Here is a 23,270-nt window from a genome sequence, read left to right on the forward strand (position 1 = left end):
TAAACAAATCAAATCAAATCAAGTGCCACATGCCACAACTACTGAAGCCCGCGTGTCTAGAGCCTGTGCTGTGCAACAAGAGAAGCCACTGCAATGAGAAGCCCATGCACCACAATGAAGAGTAGCCCCTGCTCTCCGCAACTAGAGAAAGCCCACATGCAGCAACAAAGACCCAACGCAGCCAATAAATAAATAAATAAATATTTTTTTAAATAGAATATTTTAAAATGCAATGATCACTTTTCAAAATATTAAAACAAGTAGTTTTCTGATTGACTATGTAGTCTCAAGCAGGTTCCTTGCCTTAACCTATAAGCTAGGACATCTGATTCCCTAATTCTGGGTTCTGCTCTAATCTACCTGCCTCTACCAGTGGGAAGTGATTTCTTTAATCCAGGGCTTTTAAAGTTATTTGCTCAAGTTCCCTTAACATCACAGAAGAGTGGAAGCCTACCACAGCCAATCCATGACTGGCTGTTGCTTTGATTTCTTCTTCTTTTTTTTTTCCCCAACATTATGCAGATTTGCATTCTTTACTATAAAATCTTTGATTTGTTACAAAATATCCAAATCTTTTGGCAAGTAAGTTGCAAGTCTTTTTCTGCATATTAAATTTGATTCTCCAAAAAGATGTAATAACACTATTCTATTTTATAGGTAACAAAACTGGATTATTGTCATTCCCTATCACAACACACAGTCACAATTTCCCAGGCATATATAGTGGTTGGTAGTCAGATAAACTAACACGCCAAGCTAGATAGCATTGTACTGTTTTTCAATCCCAGCTGGACAGTGTTCCACTTTCACAGTCACCATGGTATGCACACAAAAGAAAAGCCTATCAGAAAAAAAGCATCTCACAAATATTGTCATCTTCGGTTACTGACATTAACAAATGCACAAGGACAGACCTCCTCAAGTCTCTCAGTCCTACAGAGACCTTCTCACAGGTCTCCATGGTCATAATATCCATTCACGACCACTTATTGTTGCTTTCCAACAGTAGCATATAACCTCTGATACAAATGGCCTTACAATTAAGGAAACAAAAGATTCACATTTGCAGAAACTATCCCATGAATGTAAACAACTCTACACAGGGTTCCAGATGCTGAATCGGACCCATGAGTTCATTCAAAGTAAGACACATTAATCTTTTCAACTGCCAGACCCTGCTCCAGTCTCTCCTACCCAGGTAAATTCGAGGCCCCACTCAGGGTCATTCCCACGTACTTTACCCAGGATGCCCCTGCTCACTGAGACCTAAGTCCCTGGTCACGTGCCCCCCTCCCCCCCCCCCAATCTCCACCTACTCTGTACTCCAGAATGCGTTCCTCAGCTGAGAACTTCTTTTTTTGTTTTCTTAAGGACTTTTATTGAGATATAATTGACATATAATAAACTGCATATATTTATTTAGTGTACAATTTGGTTTTTTCTTATTAGTATCGTATATATAGCAATCCCAATAGAGAACTTTTTTTTTCTGTGATGTTTTATTTTATTTTTACTTTTTAAAGAACTTTTATTGAGGGGCTTCCTAGGTGGCACAGTGGTTAGGAATCCGCCTGCCAATGCAGAGGACATGGGTTCGATCCCTGCTCCAGGAAGATCCCACATGCTGCGGAGCAACTAAGTCCGTGTGCCAAAAAATAAATAAATAAAATTAAAAAAAATAAAAATAAAAAAGACATAAAAAACAAACAAAAAAGAACTTTTATTGAGATACATTTAACATACAATAAACTGCACACATTTAGAGTGTACAATTTGGTATCCCAATCTCCCAATTCATTCCCCTGCAATCCTCCCCGCTCTCCCCACTTGATGTCCGTATGTTTGTTCTCTACATCTGTGTCCAACAGAGAACTTCTTAATTCGCCCTCAGCCACGCCAAAGGCAACTGAGCCACTATGCTCGACCAAGACTCTAACTACTCCCTCCAGCAAAGACCAGAGATCCCGATGGACTTTGGAAAAGGCGCTTCTGATAGGCGGGGGCCGAGTTGCATGCTGGGAGCATTCTGAAGGTCCAGGTCCCCAGCTTCCGGGGAATTCGCCTGCCGCGGACTACATTTCCCAGAAGTCTTCGGGCACAGGTTCTTTAGGGGCGGGGCGCGTTTGTTTGCGGAGAGCGTTTGGAAGCGCCGGGCTCTGAGCCTCCGAGGATTTTTCCGGTTCTTATTTCCCATGAGCCTCTGGGCCCAAACTAACTTCCCTTTCTGGGTTCCTTTCCGGTGTCTTCGAGTTTTTTGGACTTTGCGCGGTGAGTTGGCGGCGTCCGAGGAAGTGGTCAGCGCCGGGTGAGGGTGGAAGGGCTCAGCGGACTTCGCCAGGGCCTTGTCAGAACCGGCAGGGAGGGTGGGGGTGACACTGGGAAGCGCTCGAGGTGAGACGGCCCGGGCGGTGGACCGGGCGAGTCGAGTCCAGAGCCTCAAGCCTGTGTGTGAACGAGAGGCTGAGAAGGACGGTGTGTGACAGATGGCGTGACAGGGCCGGGGTGTGTCTCCCTAACCGTGTGCGCAGTTGGGAATGTATGACGGGGTGATGGAATGCGTGGCCTTGTTTGGAGGTGTGGTTTGCTTTGGCTGGATGCTCTAGGTTCTTTCTGGACTCTCTTAGGGGCTGCCAGAGTTAAGTGACCGCAAGGAAAGAAGTCCTGTAGTAAGCCCTAGAATGTACGTTTCCGGTAAGAAGCTACAGGTCTGGTCTTGGGATGAAAATTTGACATCTGGACGCGTCCTCGTGACGGGCTCCTGGAAAGACATGACTGGGGAGGTCCCAGAGGTAGGATTCCTAGAAAAGTCACCTCCTTGACGGGGGGCCAGCTATGTGTGTCAGCGCCACTACAAACAGACCTCTGTCCCCAAGAATTGCTGTCAACTCAATTCCAGTTTCCCTTTTGATTCCATTTGTTTATATGTGGATGAAGGCAGATGTGGCCCTGGTTGGTATGTTTTGTTTTTAGTTAGGTCTGTCTGTGTTCCAAGAAATACTGGTGTTTCATTATTTCTCCCCACGCCCTCCTGCTGCCCCTAATTCTCCCCTCCCCGCCTCAGTTGCTGCTGGGTTTCTAAGAATGACCCTGAGGAGGAAGAGGAGGAAAGAATTGTTGCATATTTAGAAATCAAGGTTCCGGTGAATTTGTGTTTTCTTTTTATTCATAGTTAGCTGTGTTTTTAGATCATGAGAATATTTGCTTTCCTTGACCTGAAGTATCTTTGACTAGTAGTGTCTATCCTGGGTCTTCCTTCCGGTGAATGACTAACCACGCTGGTGCTTCTCTCTTCCCAGAGGCCCCCTATTGTCTTTTTCCTCAATGAGTGAAATCAGTAGCCATTTCAGATGACAAATTATTCAAATCCTCTAGTACGTTTTCCCTTTCTAAGCAATTTTTTTTCCAGCCCTGCTGTGTGGCGTGCAGAATCCTAGTTCCCCCACCAGGGATGAACCCTTCCCCAATCAGGGATGAAGTCCCTAAGTATTCTGATGGTATAGAAGTACACCTCCTGGAGATTGATGTTAGAGCTTTATTTTAGACTGATTACTTGAGGAGATTCGCGTTTAGGTGGTATCAAATGCAAATTATTATTATTTTTTAAATAAATTTATTTATTTATTTTATTGGACGTGTTGGGTCTTTTTTTTGCTGTGCGTGGGCTTTCTTTAGTTGCGGTGAGTGGGGGCTACTCCTTGTGCTGCGTGGGCTCCTCATTGCCGTGGCTTCTTGTTGCGGAGCATAGGCGCTAGGTGCGTGGGCTTCAGTAGTTGCAGCACGTGGGCTCAATAGTTGTGGCTCACGGGCTCTAAAGCGCAGGCTTAATAGTTGTGGTACACGGGCTTAGTTGCTCCTTGGGATGTGGGATCTTCCTGGAGCAGGGATTGAACCCATGTCCCCTGCATTGGCAGGTGGATTCTTAACCACTGCCACCTAGGAAGCCCAAATGTAGATTAGTTTTAATCTTCTCCACACTCATGGTTTTCAAAGCAAGGCAAGGTAGGAGGGGATTGATTATTTCAGTTAATAAATTACAATGTTGTGAGGCTTTTAGGGGTGGGAATGTGATTTAGCTTTGATGGTAGTGTTACTGAGTCCAAGCTCAAACTCTTCGCCCCAGGGCAGGCCAATACATTGAGACACAAGTTGTTGGGGCCCCAGTAGCGACTTCATTCAGAAAGCCAGCAGACTGAGAAGATGATGCACTCATGTCCCAAAGAACCATCTTGCCAAAATTAGAATGCAGGCTTCTTTTATACTAAAAGGGAAGGGAGTAAAGTCAAACATTTCCTGGTTCCTATCAGCCTCTGGAGGGGATGTGTTAATTTCTTCCTCCCTGCAGGCATTCAGAGGTGGATCTGATCAGGATGTTTCCTGTGAGCTAAACAAAGGTGTTTTACCTTAATGCTATTACCTGGGGGGTTTAGGCAGGGTTCCCAGAGATGGACCATTATGTATAATCTGAGTTTTTAGGCAACATCCCTTTAGTGATAAACTTGTAATAGAACACAAAGTTTCATGCCTGTTACAGTAGTGGTTTGCAGTTTGCACCCGCAAGGGCAGAGACTTTCAGATAATTTTTAGGTAGAGATCTGTAGCATTGCTAACGTGAGTTATTTCAGGTCCAAATCTGTGTGGGTTGTGAGAGGCAGTACTGTGTTGTGGTTAAGAGTAAGGCTCTAGATCTACAGCACCTGGATTCAAATCCTGGCTCTGCCTGTTACTAGCTGCGTGAGCGTAGATAAATGACTCAGCCTCTCTGTGCCATGTCTACAAAATTGGGACAAAATAATGCCTACCTAATGGAGTTATAATGATGTAAGTTGAGTTAATATGTATAGAGCTCCACAGATCAGTGCCTGCCCCGTGATGGAGGCTTAGTAAATATTAAGATTTGCTGTTATGTGGTGATTCTGGATCATTCCACATCAACTTTTTATAGATCAAAATATAAAGATGATGGTGGTGGGTGCTTGCAAGTTTGAAAAAGTTACCAGGTGCGCAAATGGTCTAGAACAGGAAATCTTAACCTGACGTCTTCTTATTCCACTTATAAGCACCCAGGTGATCACAAACCCCTAGAAACAGAGACAGAATTTTTGTAAATACTTGTAAATTCACTTTCTAAGTGGGCAGAATGTCTCTAATTTCGTGAGATTACTGAGTGTGCATGACCCTCACAAGATCTAGTCTGGAATAAAACTATAGTAACTTGGAAGGAGCTTTTACAAATTTAGCATCTAATGATGTGGAAATAGGTAAGTAAATGCAGTATATCCTTTGATGGGATAATATGCACCTAATAAAAATTATGTTTATAAAGAATCAAAAGAAGAAAAAATGTAAATGATAAAATATCAAGCAATAGTTATAGTTATGAATAAAAGTACTTAGGAATATTATGAGCTATATATTGATCCCATCCAATAAGAGAGAGTTTTGAAAGACATTTTTCAAGGATTGTATCCAAATGTTTTAAATTGACCACTCAGTGGAGAATTAGGTGTAGCCACACTTGTTAAGTGTCTACTCTGTACCAAATATTGTTCTGTTCATATGCATATATTTCCTTGCTGCGACTTTGAAGGGGACCTACATAATTTGTGTTCACTCACAGGAGAATGTTGACAGTGAAAGTGTCTCACTGTAGTGATGAGCTACATACAGCTGCAAGATGTTGAAGAGCTGGTAGGTGTCATTTGTTTCAGACGCACTGATTTTCAGTGTTGGGCCTGTTCAGTTTTCTTTCTTTCTTTGTTTTTTTAAATAAATTTATTTATTTATTTATTGGCTGTTTTGGGTCTTCATTGCTGCTGTATGGGCTTCCTCTAGTTGCAGAGAGCAGGGGCTGCTCTTCGTTGCAGTGCACAGGCTTCTCATCGCGGTGGCTTCTCTTTTTGTGGAGCATGGGCTCTAGGCTCGCGGGCTTCAGTAGTTGCAGCACGTGGGCTCAGTAGTTCTGGCTTGCAGGCTCTAGAGTGCAGGTTCAATAGTTGTGGTGCATGGGCTTAGTTGCTCCACATCATGTGGGATCTTCCTGGACCAGGGCTCGAACCCATGCCCCCTGCATTGGCAGGTGGATGCTTAACCACTGCGCCACCAGGGAAGCCCTGTTCACTTTTCTTAATGACTGAATTCCCTGTCACTCGATTTTTTTACATTTGGAAATATCTTTATTTTTCTGATTATGGAGTTAATGCAGGTTTGTTGCAAAAAATTCAGCAATCCAGGAAATGTATAAAGAAGGAAGTTAAAATTATATCCTGTAGAGTTAATCATTCCTAATATTTTAATATATTTTTATTCACTTGGTTAAGGCAGGACAGGTTCACTTAAGCACACCTGATCTAAAGCTTCTTTTCCTTCTGCAGCTCTGGCTTTTCTGGACTCTGTGCTTCACCAGTAGAGGAACGCTATGGAACATTAATTAGTTCCTGTGATTCCAGAACCATGACTGACGTAAGTTAGTATTTCTCCCTTGAAATGTTGTGATTTTTAGGTCACGTGAATCTTTTCCTGAATTACCCTAGAGCTTTCTACTTAACAGAACCCCATCCCTGAACCTGCTTCTCAGTTCCTTCTGTTCCAGTAAAGGATGATACCAAGTAGTCCAGCATCTTCCTTCTGTGCCTTTTCCCATCAGTGCCATCATATTCATTGAACACACTACTCAACATCTCCTGCGGTTCAGTCTTCCATCAAGAGCAGCGAAGAAATGGAGTCCTTTAAGGGAAATATTTGAGCATCTGTCAAAGAATAATGCAAAGAAATGTGGTGAACATTCAGCCCGCGTTTATTTGTATACAAGGAAAACCAACAGTAGATTGATTTCATTTTTCAGAGGCACAAAGAGGATTCATAGAAGAAGGAAAGAGGAGAGAATGAAAGACTGCAGACATCTGGGAAAGCAGGAGTTTTCCTTTTTCAAGCTAAGATGCTGATTAGCTCATGTCCTATCTAGAAAAAAAATGGCTGAAGGTCCCTAGTAGTTTTCCTTTTTTAGGTAAGATGCAGCTAGCAAAGAAGCCAGTGGGGGTACTCTTTCCTTAGCCAGCTGGATGGCCACCCACGAGAACAGTTTCAGCAGTCTGCATTCTCTGGAAGGGCTTTGGTGTTTAACTCGGACATATCCATGACAGGCTGTCTTGGATCTTGCCTTTTGTTCTCCCTTCCATCTTTGTTCGGCCAGGGCTGCCCCATTTCCCTTATCAGAATTTCTCATCCTCATGACAGGCCTGTGGTGTGATGAGTTAGTGATGAGGGTCCCTTTGGACCACACAGGAAAACTTGGAACTTCTTCACAGACCTGAGTTTTCCAGAAAGATAAGATGGAATTTGGGGTTTCTTGGTCTCAGCCTCAGTTTGTATGAGATCACGTGCTTTACGAGCTTTCAGGTTTAGAGTGAGGAGTGAGTGGTTCTTGCCAGGGAATAAACACCAGTGTCAAAGTCTGTTTAGTTATTGACCAGGATGTGACATCTGTGTCGTGTCTGATATCCTCTTATCAATATCCTCCAGCTCAGCAACAAGGAATGTGTTAAGCGATGAGTGGTTGGTGGTACCATGTACAAAGGTGATCCAGATTCTTAAGTACCGGCTGATAATAGACTCTTAGAATTAAGAAAATCTTAGAAGTTTTGTTCAGCCTAAATGTATAATAGTTATTAATCTCATATCCGTATGATGAACTGAATTGCAGCTAATAAAAACATTTTATGTACTCGATTCATCATGATAAGAAAAAATGCTTATGATATCTAATGGAATGATTCACTTGAGGCTTAATGATAATCCTTAATGTAATTAAAATCTTTTTTAAAATAAGAGATTTTATAGTCCATTTGGAAAAGTTTTCATTTTTTTTGGTATTTCTCAAAGGGAAAAGATGGCATAGCAGTTCACATTTGTAAAGAATTCATGAAGCGGGCACATAGCAGGTTGTGTATATCTATACACACCCATAAATGCCCCATCCCCTTCCCCCAACACACACTATTTTTATTTAATAGAAGAGAAACTGATCATTTCCTGCATTATCAGACAGGTCTGGGTAGCCTTGTTACCTCATAGTATCCAGGAAGCTCTTCCTGCTGTAATAGGTTTCTTCTAGAACATGTGGACCCTCAGCTTTAGTCATACTTATTTCTTTACTTTTCCTTACCTGTATGTCTCACAGGCTTCCTGCCTATTTTCCTCTTCTTATAGTTTATCCTTTATACTCCTCTTTTCTTCCTCTTGGAAATAGTTTCTAAATGTCTTTAATTTCACAAGTAATGTGTGGGTTTTTTACTTTAGGGCTTGGTGACGTTCAGGGATGTGGCCATTGACTTCTCTCAGGAAGAGTGGGAATTCCTGGACCCTGCTCAGAGGGACTTGTACGTGGATGTGATGCTGGAGAACTATAGCAACTTGGTCTCACTGGGTAAGGTCATCTGCCTGAAATAATTTAGAATCTCCTCTCTGCAACATCAGCTTTCTCCACTACGAATTACAGGGCTATCTTTGAAGAAACCAGGTGAATTTCTCCTCCGTGTTCTCAAAGGAATGTTTTGGTATTTGTTGGCTTAGAATTGGGTTCATCGAGCACCTTGATCATCCCATCCCGCAGTGAGCTTCAGCCTTCCTCTGGACCTTCCTGTAGTGGCCTCTCTTCTTTAACGACCATGGAGCTGGATTTGCATTATGGGGCATTTGTTCATAACCACTGTCAGAGAAACCAAATATCATCCTGTGTTTAGCTTCACCATTTCTATAGTTGACCTGTATCCTTGCTGCTCAAAGTGTGGTTCTTTTGTATGAGGAACCATAGAGAAGCCAGAGCAGAGTTAGTGAAGAAGAGGATACCAAGAAGTGAGCGAGGGAGACAGGCAGGGCCCGGGTGACAGGCAGTGTTGTTGGTTTTGGGGAAGAATGTAGATTGTTCTCTTAGTGATTAGAAGCCATGATTTGCTTTATGTGGGGTTTTAATTTTTTAATGTTAAGTATTGCACAAATACTTCTTCTAGGGCTTGTTAGAAATGCAGCTTGTGAAGTCCTACCCCAGAGTTGCAGAACAGAATCTGTTTTTACACAAGATCCCCAGGTGATTTTTATGCATATTAAAGAATCACTGTCCTTTGTTATGTTTTGACCCACATATGGGGAGTACAGCTAGAAACAGGATCCTGACACACACTGGCTTTCAAAAGAGCTTCTCCACTTTATATAGTGGTGGATTGAACAGAAATTCATACTAAGTGAATTCCTTTACTTCCAACATATTTGAAGTTGAAAGTTACAATCTGTGAACTTTGCACTTTACAAAGTTAAATCCTACACTGAATTAAATCCTAGAAATATTCTCACAAAACTTGTTTTCACCTAGCAAAATAACAACAGTAACAATAATAATAGTAATAGTTAACATTGTGCTTACTATAAACCAGGCCCTGTTCTAAGCAGAGCAAATACTCTTATTTAACTTTTACAACATCCCCGTGAGGTAGGTACTATTTTTAACCCTTTTTATAGATGAGATTACTGAGGTGTATACAGTTTAAGTGACCCCAAGGTCATACGGCTGGTGGGGACGCAGTGGCAGCAATTGAAGCTAGAAAGTCTGGCTCCAGAATTTGTGTTCTTAAACACTGTGTTCTGTTTGCTCTAAAGAGATACAACCTGAATGAGTCTAAAACAAGAGCATTTTTCTACTCATATCATCTCATGTTCTTCCTTCCCACAGTCCTTTTCTTCTCTGAGGTCTTTATCAATATTATTTTTATATTTACTTTATTGCAAATTTAACCAAATGTTTTGAGCTTATCATTAAAAAAAAAAGAATAAAACAAACAAAAAAACAGCAAAAAAGCCTCTGCCCATTTGGCATTTCTTTTCTTGCAAGCAGACACTCCATTTCTAAGCCAGGTATGATGACATTATTGGAGCAAGGAGAAGAGCCCTGGATAGTTGGGGTGGAGGGGGTGCACAAGAAGTTGGATCCCAGGAGGGCAAAGGCAGGGGGGAGCCATCAGTCCAGGAACAACCTCACAGGTCACAGAGGAGGAGAAGGGGGAGCAGCTGGGATGGTGTTTGGAAACTCATTATGAAGGACCGAGGCCTGCAGAGTGAATGCCCGACACCTGGGAGGAGATAGAGATCTCAGTTGGAGCTACCAAAGGAACTTCTTCTTGGTCTCATTTCCCAGGCTGCTTGTTTTTCTTCTTATAATTCCCTCCCAGTTCAGTGAGGAAAGTGTTCTTTTTTGTTCCCAATGGAACTGTTTTAGTTGGGTACAGCTGCTCTCCAGCTCTTTCACATTTGTGTACATGTGTGAATGAATATACATATTTATTCATAAATTCTTCAAGTATTTGGAGTGCCTACTCCTAGCCAGGCATTGTACTGGGCATTATTTATTTTTAATAAATGTACTTCTTTATTTCTTTTTGGCTGTGTTGGGCCTTTGTTGCTGCACTAGGGCTTTCTCTAGTTGCAACAAGCAGGGGCTACTCTTCGTTTTGATGCTTGGGCTTCTCTTTGTGGTGGCTTCTTGTTGCGGAGCGCGGGCTCTAGCTGCGTGGCTCGCAGGCTATAGAGCGCGGGCTCAGTAGCTGTGGTGCACGGGCTTCAGTTGCTCCACACCGTGTGCAATCTTCCTGGACCAGGGCTCGAACCCGTGTCCCCTGCATTGGAAGGCAGATTCTTAACCACTGTGCCACCAAGGAACTCCCTGGGCATTATTAATACAATCAGGAAGGAGATTGATAGCTTCCTCATTCTCATGCCCTTTATGTAGTTGAGGAGAAACATAAAATAAGTAAATAAATAGGCAAATAATATCATGTAATGAAACATGTTGTTCAGGAGAGGCAAAAAGCACAAGAATATAGAAAATTATGAGAATTGATAGGGGCAATTCAGATAAGATGGCCAGGGAAAGCTTTCTTGAATAGAGATGTGAAGCCTGGAATCAGGTTATATGAATACCTGGGGGCAAAATATATCAACCGCAGTGAACAGCAAAGGCCCTAAGGTTAGTCAGGAACTTTATTGGAAGAACTCTAAGAAGGCCAGGGTAGAGTTAGTAAAGGAGCATGTACTAAGAAGTTCGATCATGTATGTAAGCAAAGGCTAGATAATATACAGTTTTGTGCTTTTAGTCTTAGGAATATATATATATTTTCAGATTATATTCCATTATAGGTTATTACAAGATATTGAATATAGTTCCTTATGCCATACAGTAAATCTTTGTTGTTTATTCTGTGTATAGTAGTTTGTTTCTGTTAATCCCATACTCCTAATTTATCCCCTCCCTGCCCACTTTCCCCCTGGGTAACCATAAGTTTGTTTTCTATGTCTGTAAGTCTGTTTCTGTTTTGTATATAGATTCATTTGTACTATTTCTTAGATTCCACACATAACTGATATCATATAATATTTGTCTTCCCCGTCTGACTTCACTTAGTGTGATATTCTCTAGCTCCATCCGTGTTGCTGCAAATGGCAATATTTCATTCTTTTTTTTAATGTGATTTTATTTTATTTATTTATTTATTAGTATTTATTTATTTGGTTGCTCCGGGTCTTAGTTGCAGCAGGCAGGCTCGTTAGTTGCGTCTTGCTGTCTCCTTTGTTGCAGCACATGGGCTCCTTACTTGTGGCAGGTGGGCTTCTTAGTTGTGGCATGTGAACTCTTAGAACTCTTAGTTGCAGCATGCATGTGGGATCTAGTTCCCTGAGCAGGGATCAAACCTGGGCCCCCTGCATTGGGAGCTCAGAGTCTTATCTACTGTGCCACCAGGGAAGTCCCAATATTTTATTCTTTTTTACAGCTGAATAATATTCCATTGTATATATATATACCACATCTTTTTAAACGAATTGTCTGTTTAAGGGCGTTTGGGTTGTTTCCGTGTCTTGGCTATTGTAAATAGTGCCACTGTGAACACTGGGGTGTGTGTATCTTTCCAAATTGGAGTTTTCATCTTTTTCAAATGTGTGCCCAGGGGTGGGATTCCTGGATCATATGGTAGCTCTATTTTTAGTTTTTTAAGGAAGCTCCATAATGTTTTCCATAGTGAGTGTACCAGTTTACATTCCCACCAACACTGTATGAGGGTTCCCTCTTCTCCACACTCTTTCCAGCGTTTATCATTTGTAGACTTTGAGGATGGCCATTCTGACTAGCGTGAGGTGACACCTCATTGCAGTTTTGATTTGCATTTCTCTAGTCCTTAGTGATGTTGAGCATCCTTTCATGTGCCTGTTGGCCATCTGTATGTCTTCTTCAGAGAAATGTCTATTTAGGTCTTCTGCCCGTTTTTTGATTGGGTTGTTTATTTTTTTGATACTAATTTGTATGAACTGTTTGTATATATTGGGAATTAACCCCTGTTGGTCGCATCATTTGCAAATATTTTCTCCCATCCATATGTTCTCTTTTCATTTCATGGATGATTTCCTTTGTTATGCAAAAGCTTTTAAGTTTGATTAGGTCCCATTTGTTTATTTTTGCTTTTATTTCTCTTACCTTGGGAGACATCTAAGAAAATACTGCTATGCTTTATGTCCAAGAATGTTTTGCATATTTTTCTTGTAGGAGTTTTATGATGTCATGTCTTAATATTAACTTCTTTAAACCATTTTGTATATGGTGTGAGGAAGTTTTCTAATTTCACTGAATTACATGTAGCTGTTCAGCTTTCCCAACACCACTTCTTGAAGAGACTGTCTTTCCTTTGTTGTATGTCTTGCCTCCTTTGTTGTAGATTAATTGGCCATAGATGTATGGGTTTATTTCTAGCCTCTCTGTTCTGTTGCATTGATCTATATATCTGTTTTTGTGCCAATACCATGCTGTTTTGATTACTGTAGCTTTAGTATTGTCTGAAGTCTAGAAGAGTTGTGCCTCCAGCTTTCTTTCCCCTCAGGATTACTTTTTCAGTTCTGGGTCTTTTGTGATTCCATATAAATTTTGGGATTATTCATTGTAGTTCTGTGAAAAATGAGACAAACAACAGTGAAAACAACCTTACAAATCTATGGGATGCAGCAAAAGCAGTTCTAAGGTGGAAGTTCACAGTGATATACAGGCCTTCCTCAAGATATAAAAAAAATGCCAAATAAACAACCTAATCTACCACCTAAAAGAATTAGAAAAAGAAGAACAAACAAAACCCAAAGTCAGCAGAAGGAAGGACATAATAAAGATTAGAGAGGAAATAAAGTAGAAGTCAAGAAAACAGTAGAAAACGTCAATAAAACCAGGAGCTGATTTTTTGAAAAAATAAGCAAAATCGACAAACCTCTAGCCAGGCTCACCAAGAAGAAAAGAGATAGAACCCAAATAAAGGAAATAAGAAATGAAAGAGGATAAATAACAACCAATACCATGGAAATACAGAAAATCATAAGAGAATACTATGAACAGTTATATGCCAACAAATTGGACAACCCAGAAGAAATGGACAAGTTTCTAGAAACATACAGCTTGCCAAAATTGAGTCAAGAAGAAACAGATAGTTTGAACAGACTGATCACTAGAAATGAAATAGGATCTGTAATTTTAAAAACTCCATGCAAACAAAAAGTCCAGGACTAGATGGCTTCACTGGGGGATTATACTAAATGTACAAAGAAGAACTTATATCTGTCTTTCTCAAACTATTCCTAAAGACTGAAGAGGGAACACTTCCAAATTCATTCTGTAAAGCCATCATCACCCTATACCAAAACCAGACAAAGACACTGCAAAAAAAGAAAATATAGGCCAATATCAATGATGAATATAGATGCAGAAATTCTCAACAAAATATTAGCAAACTGAATCCAACAGTACATAAAAAGGATCATACATCATGATCAATTGGATTCATTGCAGGGTCACAAGGCTGGTTCAACATATGCATATCAATCAGTGTGATACACCATATTAACAAAAGAAAAGAGAAAAACCACATGATCATCTCAATAGACACAGAAAAAGCATTTGATAAAATTCAACATCCATTCATGATAAAAACCCTCGCTAAAGTGGGTATAAGAACTACCATATGACCCAGCAATCCCACTACTGTGCGTATACCCTGAGAAAACCATAATCCAAAAAGAAACATGTACCACAATGTTCATTGCAGCACTATTTACAATAGCCAGGACATGGAAGCAACCTAAATGCCCATCAACAGATCACTGGATAAAGAAGATGTGGCATATATACACAATGGAATACTACTCAGCCATAAAAAGGAATGAAATTGAGTTATTTGCAGTGAGGTGTGATTGTGTGATTGCCTTTCTCATCCCACTTGGGCTGTGACAACCCATGCCAGGTCACTCACACACAGACACCTGTCCTTACCCTGCTTGCATTCTGACTTCTGACAAGAGACAGCCCTTTTATACTGCAACCCTCCTCATGCTAGTTGACCTTCAGTACCCTACTCTGAGCTTCATTTTATTAAGTCTTGACCTTTGAGGATGCATTTAAAAAATATTCTGTGTAATGAAATGGAAAGTCTCCATTAAGCTCTTTTGCTGTATACTAAAGTGCAGTGGTTGCCTTGAGGGAAACCACCTGTGCCAATGTTTGAATTGTGAGTTAAAGTAGCTGCTTGTTTCATGGAGCACAGGTTTTCTTTATTTTTGTTTTTTGTTTTTGTTTTTCTTGAAAGAATGACTGACAGAAATTATGGTTATTTGGGCTTGGGTAGTTGGAAAACATTTTCTGAGCCTGTCACTTTAAGAACAACTAAAAGTATTTGTTGCCTGTGATAAAATCCAAACTTTCAAGTAAAAATCAGAATTGTGTGACGCTTACATCTATTATTTTGAGCTTTACAGCTTCCAAATAAATAAAAAAATTTCTGGTGAGATAGAGGTATTATTAACACATGATTTTTTGATACTGTGTAATGAAATACATCAACATTTCAAAGATCTGCATAACTCAGTGAACCACTGCTTTTCAGATAACCAGTACACTGTACAAAATTATGCATGGATGAAAAATCTTCCAAAGTGCAGTGGATTTTAATGTAACAGAGTATGAAAAGTTCACTGGTATGGTTGCATATTCCACGTTGGAACAAACCTTTAAGAAACCACCACCTCTCAAGTTTTACTATCGTATCAAAGAATAACATCCACAATTACCTGAACAGGCTCATAGAGTATTCTGCTATTTTACAATTATACATTTGTGGGTGGCTGGATTTTCTTCATATGTTTCAACCAAAATAGCATTGCTACAGATTGAATGCAAAAGCAGATGTGAGAATCCAGTTGTCTTCTGTTAAACCAGGTATTAAAGAGACTTGCAGAAGATTACAACAGTAATGCATTGATTTTTTGCTTTGGAAAATATAATTATTTTTCATAAAATATGTTATTTGTTAACATTTAATGATTTATTGTCATTTTAAAATGAATTAATAAATCTTTAACTTTCTGTTTTGATTTCTAATATGGTAAATATCAAAAGATATAACCCACATAAACTCAAACCCAAAAGCTCTTTTGGGTCCTCAATGCTTTTTTTTTAAACGACTAAAAAGAAGTTAAACCTCTATTCATTTACTAACACTGTGAAACGTTACACAAAAACAGTCAAGCACCAAGTAATTATAATACAAGCCCAATTCAATCTTATTGAACATTTGTTGATGCTAAGTTGTACAAAACTACACTCCTTTTGGTTTACAGTTGGTCATCTTAAAGTAGTTGTAATATTAGGTTAGTCAGTTTAAATACTGTGGCTTCCTTTTGGATATACACAGTCTTTACACTCAAACGTTAATGCATACAAAGCAGTAAGACACTGTTAAATAAACTAGCAATAGTTAGTGCACTTTAGTCCTGTGCAGTTTCATTCATGATTAACATTGCTTCCCACAATCACATCCATAGTACTCATGTACCATTTATTAGCTCAACCAAAATATTATACAATCACCAATAAGCAAAAATACTAGATTTGTATATTTTGTATTTCAAATATACTTATGCATGAGCAAGAAGGATTCACCAATATTTAAGAGTATAAGAGATACTGAGACCAAAAAATTTGAGAACTACCGCTTCAAGGTGTGGTTCTTACCTTCAATGTATGGTGTTTGAGAGGCCTCAGATAAATGCTTGGGGGTGTTCACTGAGGTCTGTCCATTCAGGCTGGGTTGGCATTCCAGTGTACAACCTCTGGAATCCCTGACCATAGTCAGTACCCCAGACACGTTGTGGAGAGGCACCTTGTGGATGCGTAGCAATATTCAGTTACAGACCAGGGAGAATCCCTGTATAGATTCCCAGAGCTCCTTTGCATGGCTTCTTCTTCTGATAAATCTTGAACCACAAATTCCAGTCACCTTAGCAGCCCTGAACTTAGATCCTAATATCCTTTGCCCAGTGACTTGACTGGTGAAAGGGCACATTTTGCTATTTACACAGGAAGATGAGGGACTCGTTAAAGTGATCTTTGTGGAATCCTCCAGGAGATTGTCAAATCATAACATTAAGATCACAAGAACTAAAAAATCAAAGCTGAGTTTGTTGTTGAACAGGTTAGAGGCTTGTGCTTAGGAATTCAGTAAGTCTCCTGATTGAGTTCACTTATAGGTATTCTTTTTCAATTTGTCTTTATTTCTACTATAAAAGGCTTTTTTTCTAGAAAAGGAAATAAAATGTGTGGTTTTCTTGTTTTCTTTCAGATTTGGAGTCAACATATGAGACCAAAAATACATTTTCAAAAAAGGACATTTTTGAAATAAATTTTCCCCAATGGGAGATAAAGGAAAGAAGTAAAACCCTTGGCTTTGAGGCATCCATTTTCAAAAATAATTGGAAGTGTAAGAGAAGATTTGAAGGGCTCCAGGGACATCAAGAGGGATACTTCAGTCAAATGATAATCAGCTATGAAAAAATGTCCACCTACAGAAAATGTAAATCTCTTACTGCACATCAGAGAATTCATAATCGAGAGAAACCCTATGTTTGTAAGGAATGTGGGAAAGCTTGTAGTCATGGCTCAAAACTTGTTCAACATGAGAGGATTCATATGGCTGAAAAACATTTTGAATGTAAAGAATGTGGGAAAGAGTTTTTAAGTGCCTATCAACTCTCTGTGCATCAAAGATTTCATACTGGTGAGAAACCTTATGAATGTAAGGAATGTGGGAAGACCTTTAGTTGGGGATCAAGTCTTGTTAAACACGAGAGAATTCATACTGGTGAGAAGCCCTATGAATGTAAAGAATGTGGGAAGGCCTTTAGTCGAGGCTATCACCTTACTCAACATCAGAAAATTCACATTGGTGTGAAATCTTATGAATGTAAAGAATGTGGGAAGGCTTTTTTTTGGGGCTCAAGCCTTGCTAAACATGAGATCATTCATACAGGTGAGAAACCTTATAAATGTAAAGAATGTGGGAAGGCCTTCAGTCGTGGCTATCAACTTACTCAGCATCATAAAATCCATACCGGTAAGAAACCTTATGTATGTAAAATATGTGGGAAGGCTTTTTGTTGGGGCTATCAACTTACTCGACATCAGATATTTCATACTGGCAAGAAACCCTACGAATGTAAAGACTGTGGAAAGACCTTTAATTGTGGCTCAAGTCTGGTTCAACATGAGAGAATCCACACTGGTGAGAAACCCTATGAATGTAAAGAATGTGGAAAGGCCTTTAGTCGAGGCTATCACCTTACTCAACATCAGAAAATCCATACTGGTGAGAAACCCTTTGAATGTAAGGAATGTGGGAAGGCCTTTAGTTGGGGTTCAAGCCTTGTTAAACATGAGAGAATCCATACTGGTGAGAAATCCTATGAATGTAAAGAATGTGGAAAAGCCTTTGGAAGTGGCTATCAGCTTACTCGACATCAGATATTTCATACTGGCAAGAAACCCTATGAATGTAAGGAATGTGGGAAGGCCTTTAATTGTGGCTCAAGTCTGGTTCAACACGAGAGAATCCATACTGGTGAGAAACCCTATGAATGTAAAGAATGCGGAAAGGCCTTTAGTCGAGGCTATCACCTTACTCAACATCAGAAAATCCATAGTGGTGAGAAACCTTTTAAATGTAAGGAATGTGGGAAGGCCTTTAGTTGGGGTTCAAGCCTTGTTAAACATGAGAGAGTTCATACTGGTGAGAAATCCTGTGAATGTAAAGACTGTGGGAAGGCCTTTGGTAGTGGCTTTCAACTTAGTGTTCATCAGAGATTTCATACTGACGAGAAACTTTATCAACGTGAGGAATCTGGGAAGACATTTACTTGTGGCTCAAGCTGTGCTCAGCATGTAAGAACTAATAATAATGATAAACCCTACAAATATAAAGAATGTGGGGAAGCCTTTATGTGGACAGCTTACTCAAATGAGACAATTGATGCTGGTGAAACTGTGATTGAAGAGATATGAAAACACGTTTTTGTGTGTGTACGGACAACTTATTCAACATGAGGAGAAGTCTTACTCTGGAGAAACCTTATGAATGTAGGGAATGTACAAAAGCCTTACCTGTGTATGGACAATTTACTTGATATCAGAAAATTCACGCTAGTGAGAAATATTTTGAAAGTGAGGAATGTGAGAAGGCCTTTAGACTTCTGTATGATCTTGTTGAACATCTATACCTGATGTGAAGCCATTTAAATGTAGGGAATGTGTAAAGATCTTTAATTCATGGTACAGTTTCATAAGCACTGGAAAAATTATGCCCATTACTCTTTAAGGGAAGGATCTAAACTTAATTTGGTTCTTGCCCGGCATATCAGACAATTCATACTGTTGTGAAATCCTGTGAATTTAAGGAATGTGGGAAGACTTGTAAACTGGGAAATATCTTAGAGTACATCAGGGAATTCATCCACATGAGAAATCCCTTGAATTAGAATTAAAGGAAGGCCTTTAGACAATACTCAAACTATTGTCCAGAGACTTTTTGCTAGTCCACAGAATTGTTACCTGTCAATCATGAGATAAATGCAGAAAATGAGAGTAAGTGTCTGGAAACTTTTATAGTAATTTGATATTGCCATAACATTATATTTTACAAAAGTATCAGTCAATGAATAATTGGTAATTAAAAACAAAAAGTTTGTTCTTCCCTAGATAATTTGAGAGACAACATTCACACTTTTTAAAACATAAGACAAGTCAGTATGACTCATTTAGAACAAGAAATCCCTCACTTGTTACCTCTCTGATTAGAGTAGCAGAATATTTATACTGCAGGAATATTTGGCTAATGCAGAAATCATGATTTCCTTCTGCCCAGAAAAGCATAGAGAATTTATACCGGATATGTTGATTTAGTGGAAGCCTTCCAATACTATTCAATCTTTGTTAAGCTCAGCAAACTCTTGCTAGAGAATAACTCTGTTAATATAACAGATGTAGGAAATACCTTATCCATAGCAGAAATCATACTATTTTTATCTCCATTCTACCTCCTTACTACTTGTGGGATGTTGGGTAAACTGCTTATCCCCTCTGGGCATCATGTTTAAAATGCTGGTGATGGTAGCTATCTAATAGTGTGTTGTAGAGACTGCATGGATGTGGTATGGGTCATATCCTTGGAAGGGTACATAGTATGTAGCTTGTGCTCAATGCATATTAGCTATTGTTCCTATTATCATTATAAATATTACTACTAGTGAAATCTTGGGAGAGGAATGCCCATTTGGTGTAATGAACTTAGAAAAGCTTCCCATAACCACTCATCCACTTGAATTTCACATCCTTCTGGATAAAAGATCTAATAAAATGTAAAGAATTTGAGAGGGATTTTTATTCATAATTTATCCCTTAAGCTGCGTAAAAAATTGACTGAAAAGAAACATTGTAAATTTAGTAAGTGTTAAGATGTTGGGATTATACATGGAGAAGAATCAGGGAGAGATGTGAAGCAATTTGCTGTAATGAATCCCAACAGACAAGTAGTAATTAAAATTCTCCACTCACTTTTCAAGGTAAATTAGAAATTCAAAAGAGAACAAAAAGAAAACTGTTCATTTTGGAATTCTTTACCACGACTTCATGATGATAATCTTTGAGACATTCAGAAAAATTTAAACAACAGTGTGATGAACATCATTTGCTCTCTACGTAGAACCAAGAATTCTAAACATTTGGCCATTTTTGCTTTCTGAATATACATTCAAGGCATTTGGTTGTCATGTCTCTTGAGGACTTTTTGAAGATTTCAGGAAAGCTATTTTATAGAATGCCATACATTCTAGATTTGTCTGTTTTCTCAGAGTAAAATTTAATTTGTACCCCTATCCTTCACAGCTCTCATAAAATCAAGCTAGAGCTAGAGGATTAAACATTTTCTGCCAGAACAATTCATAGGAAGTGACCGGTACTTTATATTGCAATACAGTGTAAGCAATTAATACCCATTTTCTCCACCAACACCAGTGCTCCGTTTGATCATTTGATTAAGATGGTGACTGCTAGAGTTCTCCATTATAAAGCTCCATTATACAGCTAGTAGGATTGGTGAACCTTGGTCAGCTACTTTGGGGAATGTATAATCATATGTATGTAAAGTTCTGAGTCAAAGAGAAAATTGAAACAATTAGAGATTCTTCAGAAAACAATGATAATGAAATGATTGTATACTGGAACTTGTAGGATGTTCCTGAAGCTCTACTCAGTGGAAAAGTAATACCATTATTAATATGTCTTAGAGGAAAAGATGCATCTGGCCCAGATGGAGGGCCAGAACTGTACCTTGTTTCTCCCAGTATCTGCATGGTTCCTGTGACACTGAACTGAGAAGCTAGAAAAACAACAAATCCTAAACCAAAATACAGAAGCAATTAATACAACTAAAATTTGAGATTAGTGGTTAGGAATTAAAGCAGTAGTCTTCAATCATTATTCCTCTGTGAAAAGTCCACTAAACTCAACTAGACTTTGGTAAATCTGAAAAAGGAAAAATTAAGAAAATTGGCAACATTGTAGACTCATGAATAAGAAAGGAGATATAATTATAGATATGGAGTTCTTTGGGTTTTTTTGTCTTTAAATTTAAGGCGATACAATGTATTCAAACCTGTTTGGACCAATAAACAAAGGAAAAGGCTGAAAAAATTGGTCTAGGGTCTCCCTTTTAGAAAAAATGCTTGGAAATTGTCATCTCCTTAGGTAAAAATTTCAAGAGGAAAATAACTAAAAATTTTACTAACACATCTTGGCTGGATAACATAAATCTAGGAACAAAACTAAATGGAGATAGCCTCTAAAAAGCAAAAGCTAGATTAATGTAGGTAAATGCAAAAATTCTAATTAAAATATCAGCAAGCAGAATCCAAATGTAAGATGTAAGATTGTGCAATAGGAAGTAATTTATAGGGGATATACAGACCCCAAATTTTCTGGTTTAAATGGAAATATAGGCGGACAAAAAAATTGAATCAGCACAAGTGTAATTCATCCTGATAGTTTATCTTAGATTTGTATGACTTTTAGAGTAGGAAATCACACACAGTGACTTAATTCTAAGATGAATTTTAATATTTGGAAATCAGAATGCATCTCAAAATTGGTGGCTTCTCACGTTCAGTTTCATCTCAGTGGCTGTCATGATTTAGTGCTAGCATCAAAGCATATTAGTTATGATGAAATAAAAGTGTGTTTATGTACTCACAGTTAGAATTCAACCCTTTAAAATACTGATTTCCAAAAATCAGTGACATCAAAACTGCATTGACAAATGTCTGTGATTCATCTTGGTCATTGTTTTAATCTGCACTCCACCTCTGTGTCCATTTTGTGCAGGTAGGCCATCCATGATATCACTGTACAGTTGTTTACCTTCTAGTGATTGATTGACAGCATTATTCCACATAATTGCAATTTTAATCATCAAATGTAACACAAAGAATACTTTGAGTGTTTTAATAGAATAAAGCATCACCAGTCAGTATTTTACTCCTCCTGGGTACCATAGTTGCATGTTAACTAGGAGATGTGGAGAAAAAGCACCTTATCAGCTTATCAAAAGACTAAAGAGTACTCTAGTGAAGAAAATTGTCCAACTTTGTTTAAATTGGTATATTTCAAACTTTACTTTGGAAATACCAATTCTCATGACTTGTTAACATCTGAAGGATGTGAAATTGCATTGGGGAATGCTTCCATAGCTAAAAGAGACTCTGTAAAGCTGGAAATTTCAGTCTCCAAGTCTGATTGTTAGCTATGACAGGATGACAGTTAGCATCATGCTTTCAAACAGTTGCCTTCTAAAGTTTTCTCTTATTTGTGAGTAAAAATCTTTGTTGTATCTAAGTAGGCATGGCTCCTGAGTTTTATCAAATGCCATTTCATCATCTCTTTATGCATTTGTGTATTTAATTTGTTAATGTGATTATTTATACTGACAGACCCATTGACTTTTCCCATTCCTGGATATACCCAGGTTAGCCACTGATGTGTGTGTGTGTGCGCGTGCGCATGCATGCGTGTCTTGTATGCAGTGCTTGATTTCTACTATTTTATTTAGAATTTTTACATCTCATGAGTGAGACTGATAATTGTCTTTTAAAATGTATTTTTGTATGTTTTGTATTGTGATTACCTGTTCTTTAAAATTGCATGACTATTTGGGTTGTTTTGTTTTGGAGACCCTTAATCACTTTTCTAGTTTCATCTGTTGATTTTCTTGTTTTCAAATTTCTACTTAGGACACAACAGTTTCTTTGAGTGCCTAGCACAGTTCCTTTAAGGAACCGTCATAGCCGAAATCCATATAAAAGAAGCATTCCAAGACAGCCCCTCACTGAAAATCCTTCATTATGTGTTCTTGGGGATGCTATGTTGGAAGTCAGAGCTCCTTGTAGGACTGTTATGATCATTACTTGTCCTTGTCTTTCAGATCATACATGTACATATTTCTTTTTCTATATACTGGAAGTGAAATTGCTTGGGTTTGGCTATGGCTATGCTTGTGTTCAACTTTAGTAAGTTTGGTTCTCCTAAGTAGATTTCCAAGCAGATATACCAGCTGGCACTCCCACCAGCAGTGTGTGTTCATATCCTTGACTATACTTGGCATCGTCAATTTAAAAAAATATATATATGTGTGTGTGTGTGTGTATATATATATATATTTTGCTACTCTGGTAGGTATATAGTGGCATCTGATTGTGATGATTGTGGTTCACATTTCCAATTTTTTTATTGTTTATTGCCTATTTGAATATTTTTGCAATATCTCTTCACTCCTTGCTCATACATCGTTATGTGTGTCTAGTTTCACAAAGTATCTGTAGAATTT

At 38.8% G+C, this 23,270-nt stretch overlaps 1 protein-coding gene across 9 annotated transcripts; it reads left to right on the forward strand.

Annotated features, from left to right (window-relative positions):
* The first annotated feature begins 2,147 nt into the window (after window positions 1-2,147).
* Window positions 2,148-22,572, forward strand: ZNF283 (zinc finger protein 283). Of its 9 annotated transcripts, none has more exons than XM_057712047.1 (5): window positions 2,148-2,268; window positions 6,372-6,459; window positions 6,548-7,003; window positions 8,296-8,422; window positions 16,686-22,572. In XM_057712047.1, the coding sequence occupies exons 4-5, from the start codon at window positions 8,389-8,391 to the stop codon at window positions 18,398-18,400; spliced, it is 1,749 nt and encodes a 582-aa protein (XP_057568030.1). In that variant the 5' UTR covers window positions 2,148-2,268; window positions 6,372-6,459; window positions 6,548-7,003; window positions 8,296-8,388; the 3' UTR covers window positions 18,401-22,572. The 9 variants fall into 9 exon arrangements, with proteins under 9 accessions (XP_057568030.1, XP_057568032.1, XP_057568028.1 ...); XM_057712049.1 differs by having other exon boundaries at window positions 6,644-7,003; XM_057712044.1 differs by lacking the exon at window positions 6,548-7,003 and adding an exon at window positions 5,618-5,688 and having other exon boundaries at window positions 2,200-2,268.
* Window positions 22,573-23,270: the final 698 nt, after the last annotated feature.

This window comes from Hippopotamus amphibius, chromosome 16 (genome assembly GCF_030028045.1).
Source record: "Hippopotamus amphibius kiboko isolate mHipAmp2 chromosome 16, mHipAmp2.hap2, whole genome shotgun sequence".
Lineage (NCBI taxonomy): Eukaryota > Metazoa > Chordata > Mammalia > Artiodactyla > Hippopotamidae > Hippopotamus > Hippopotamus amphibius.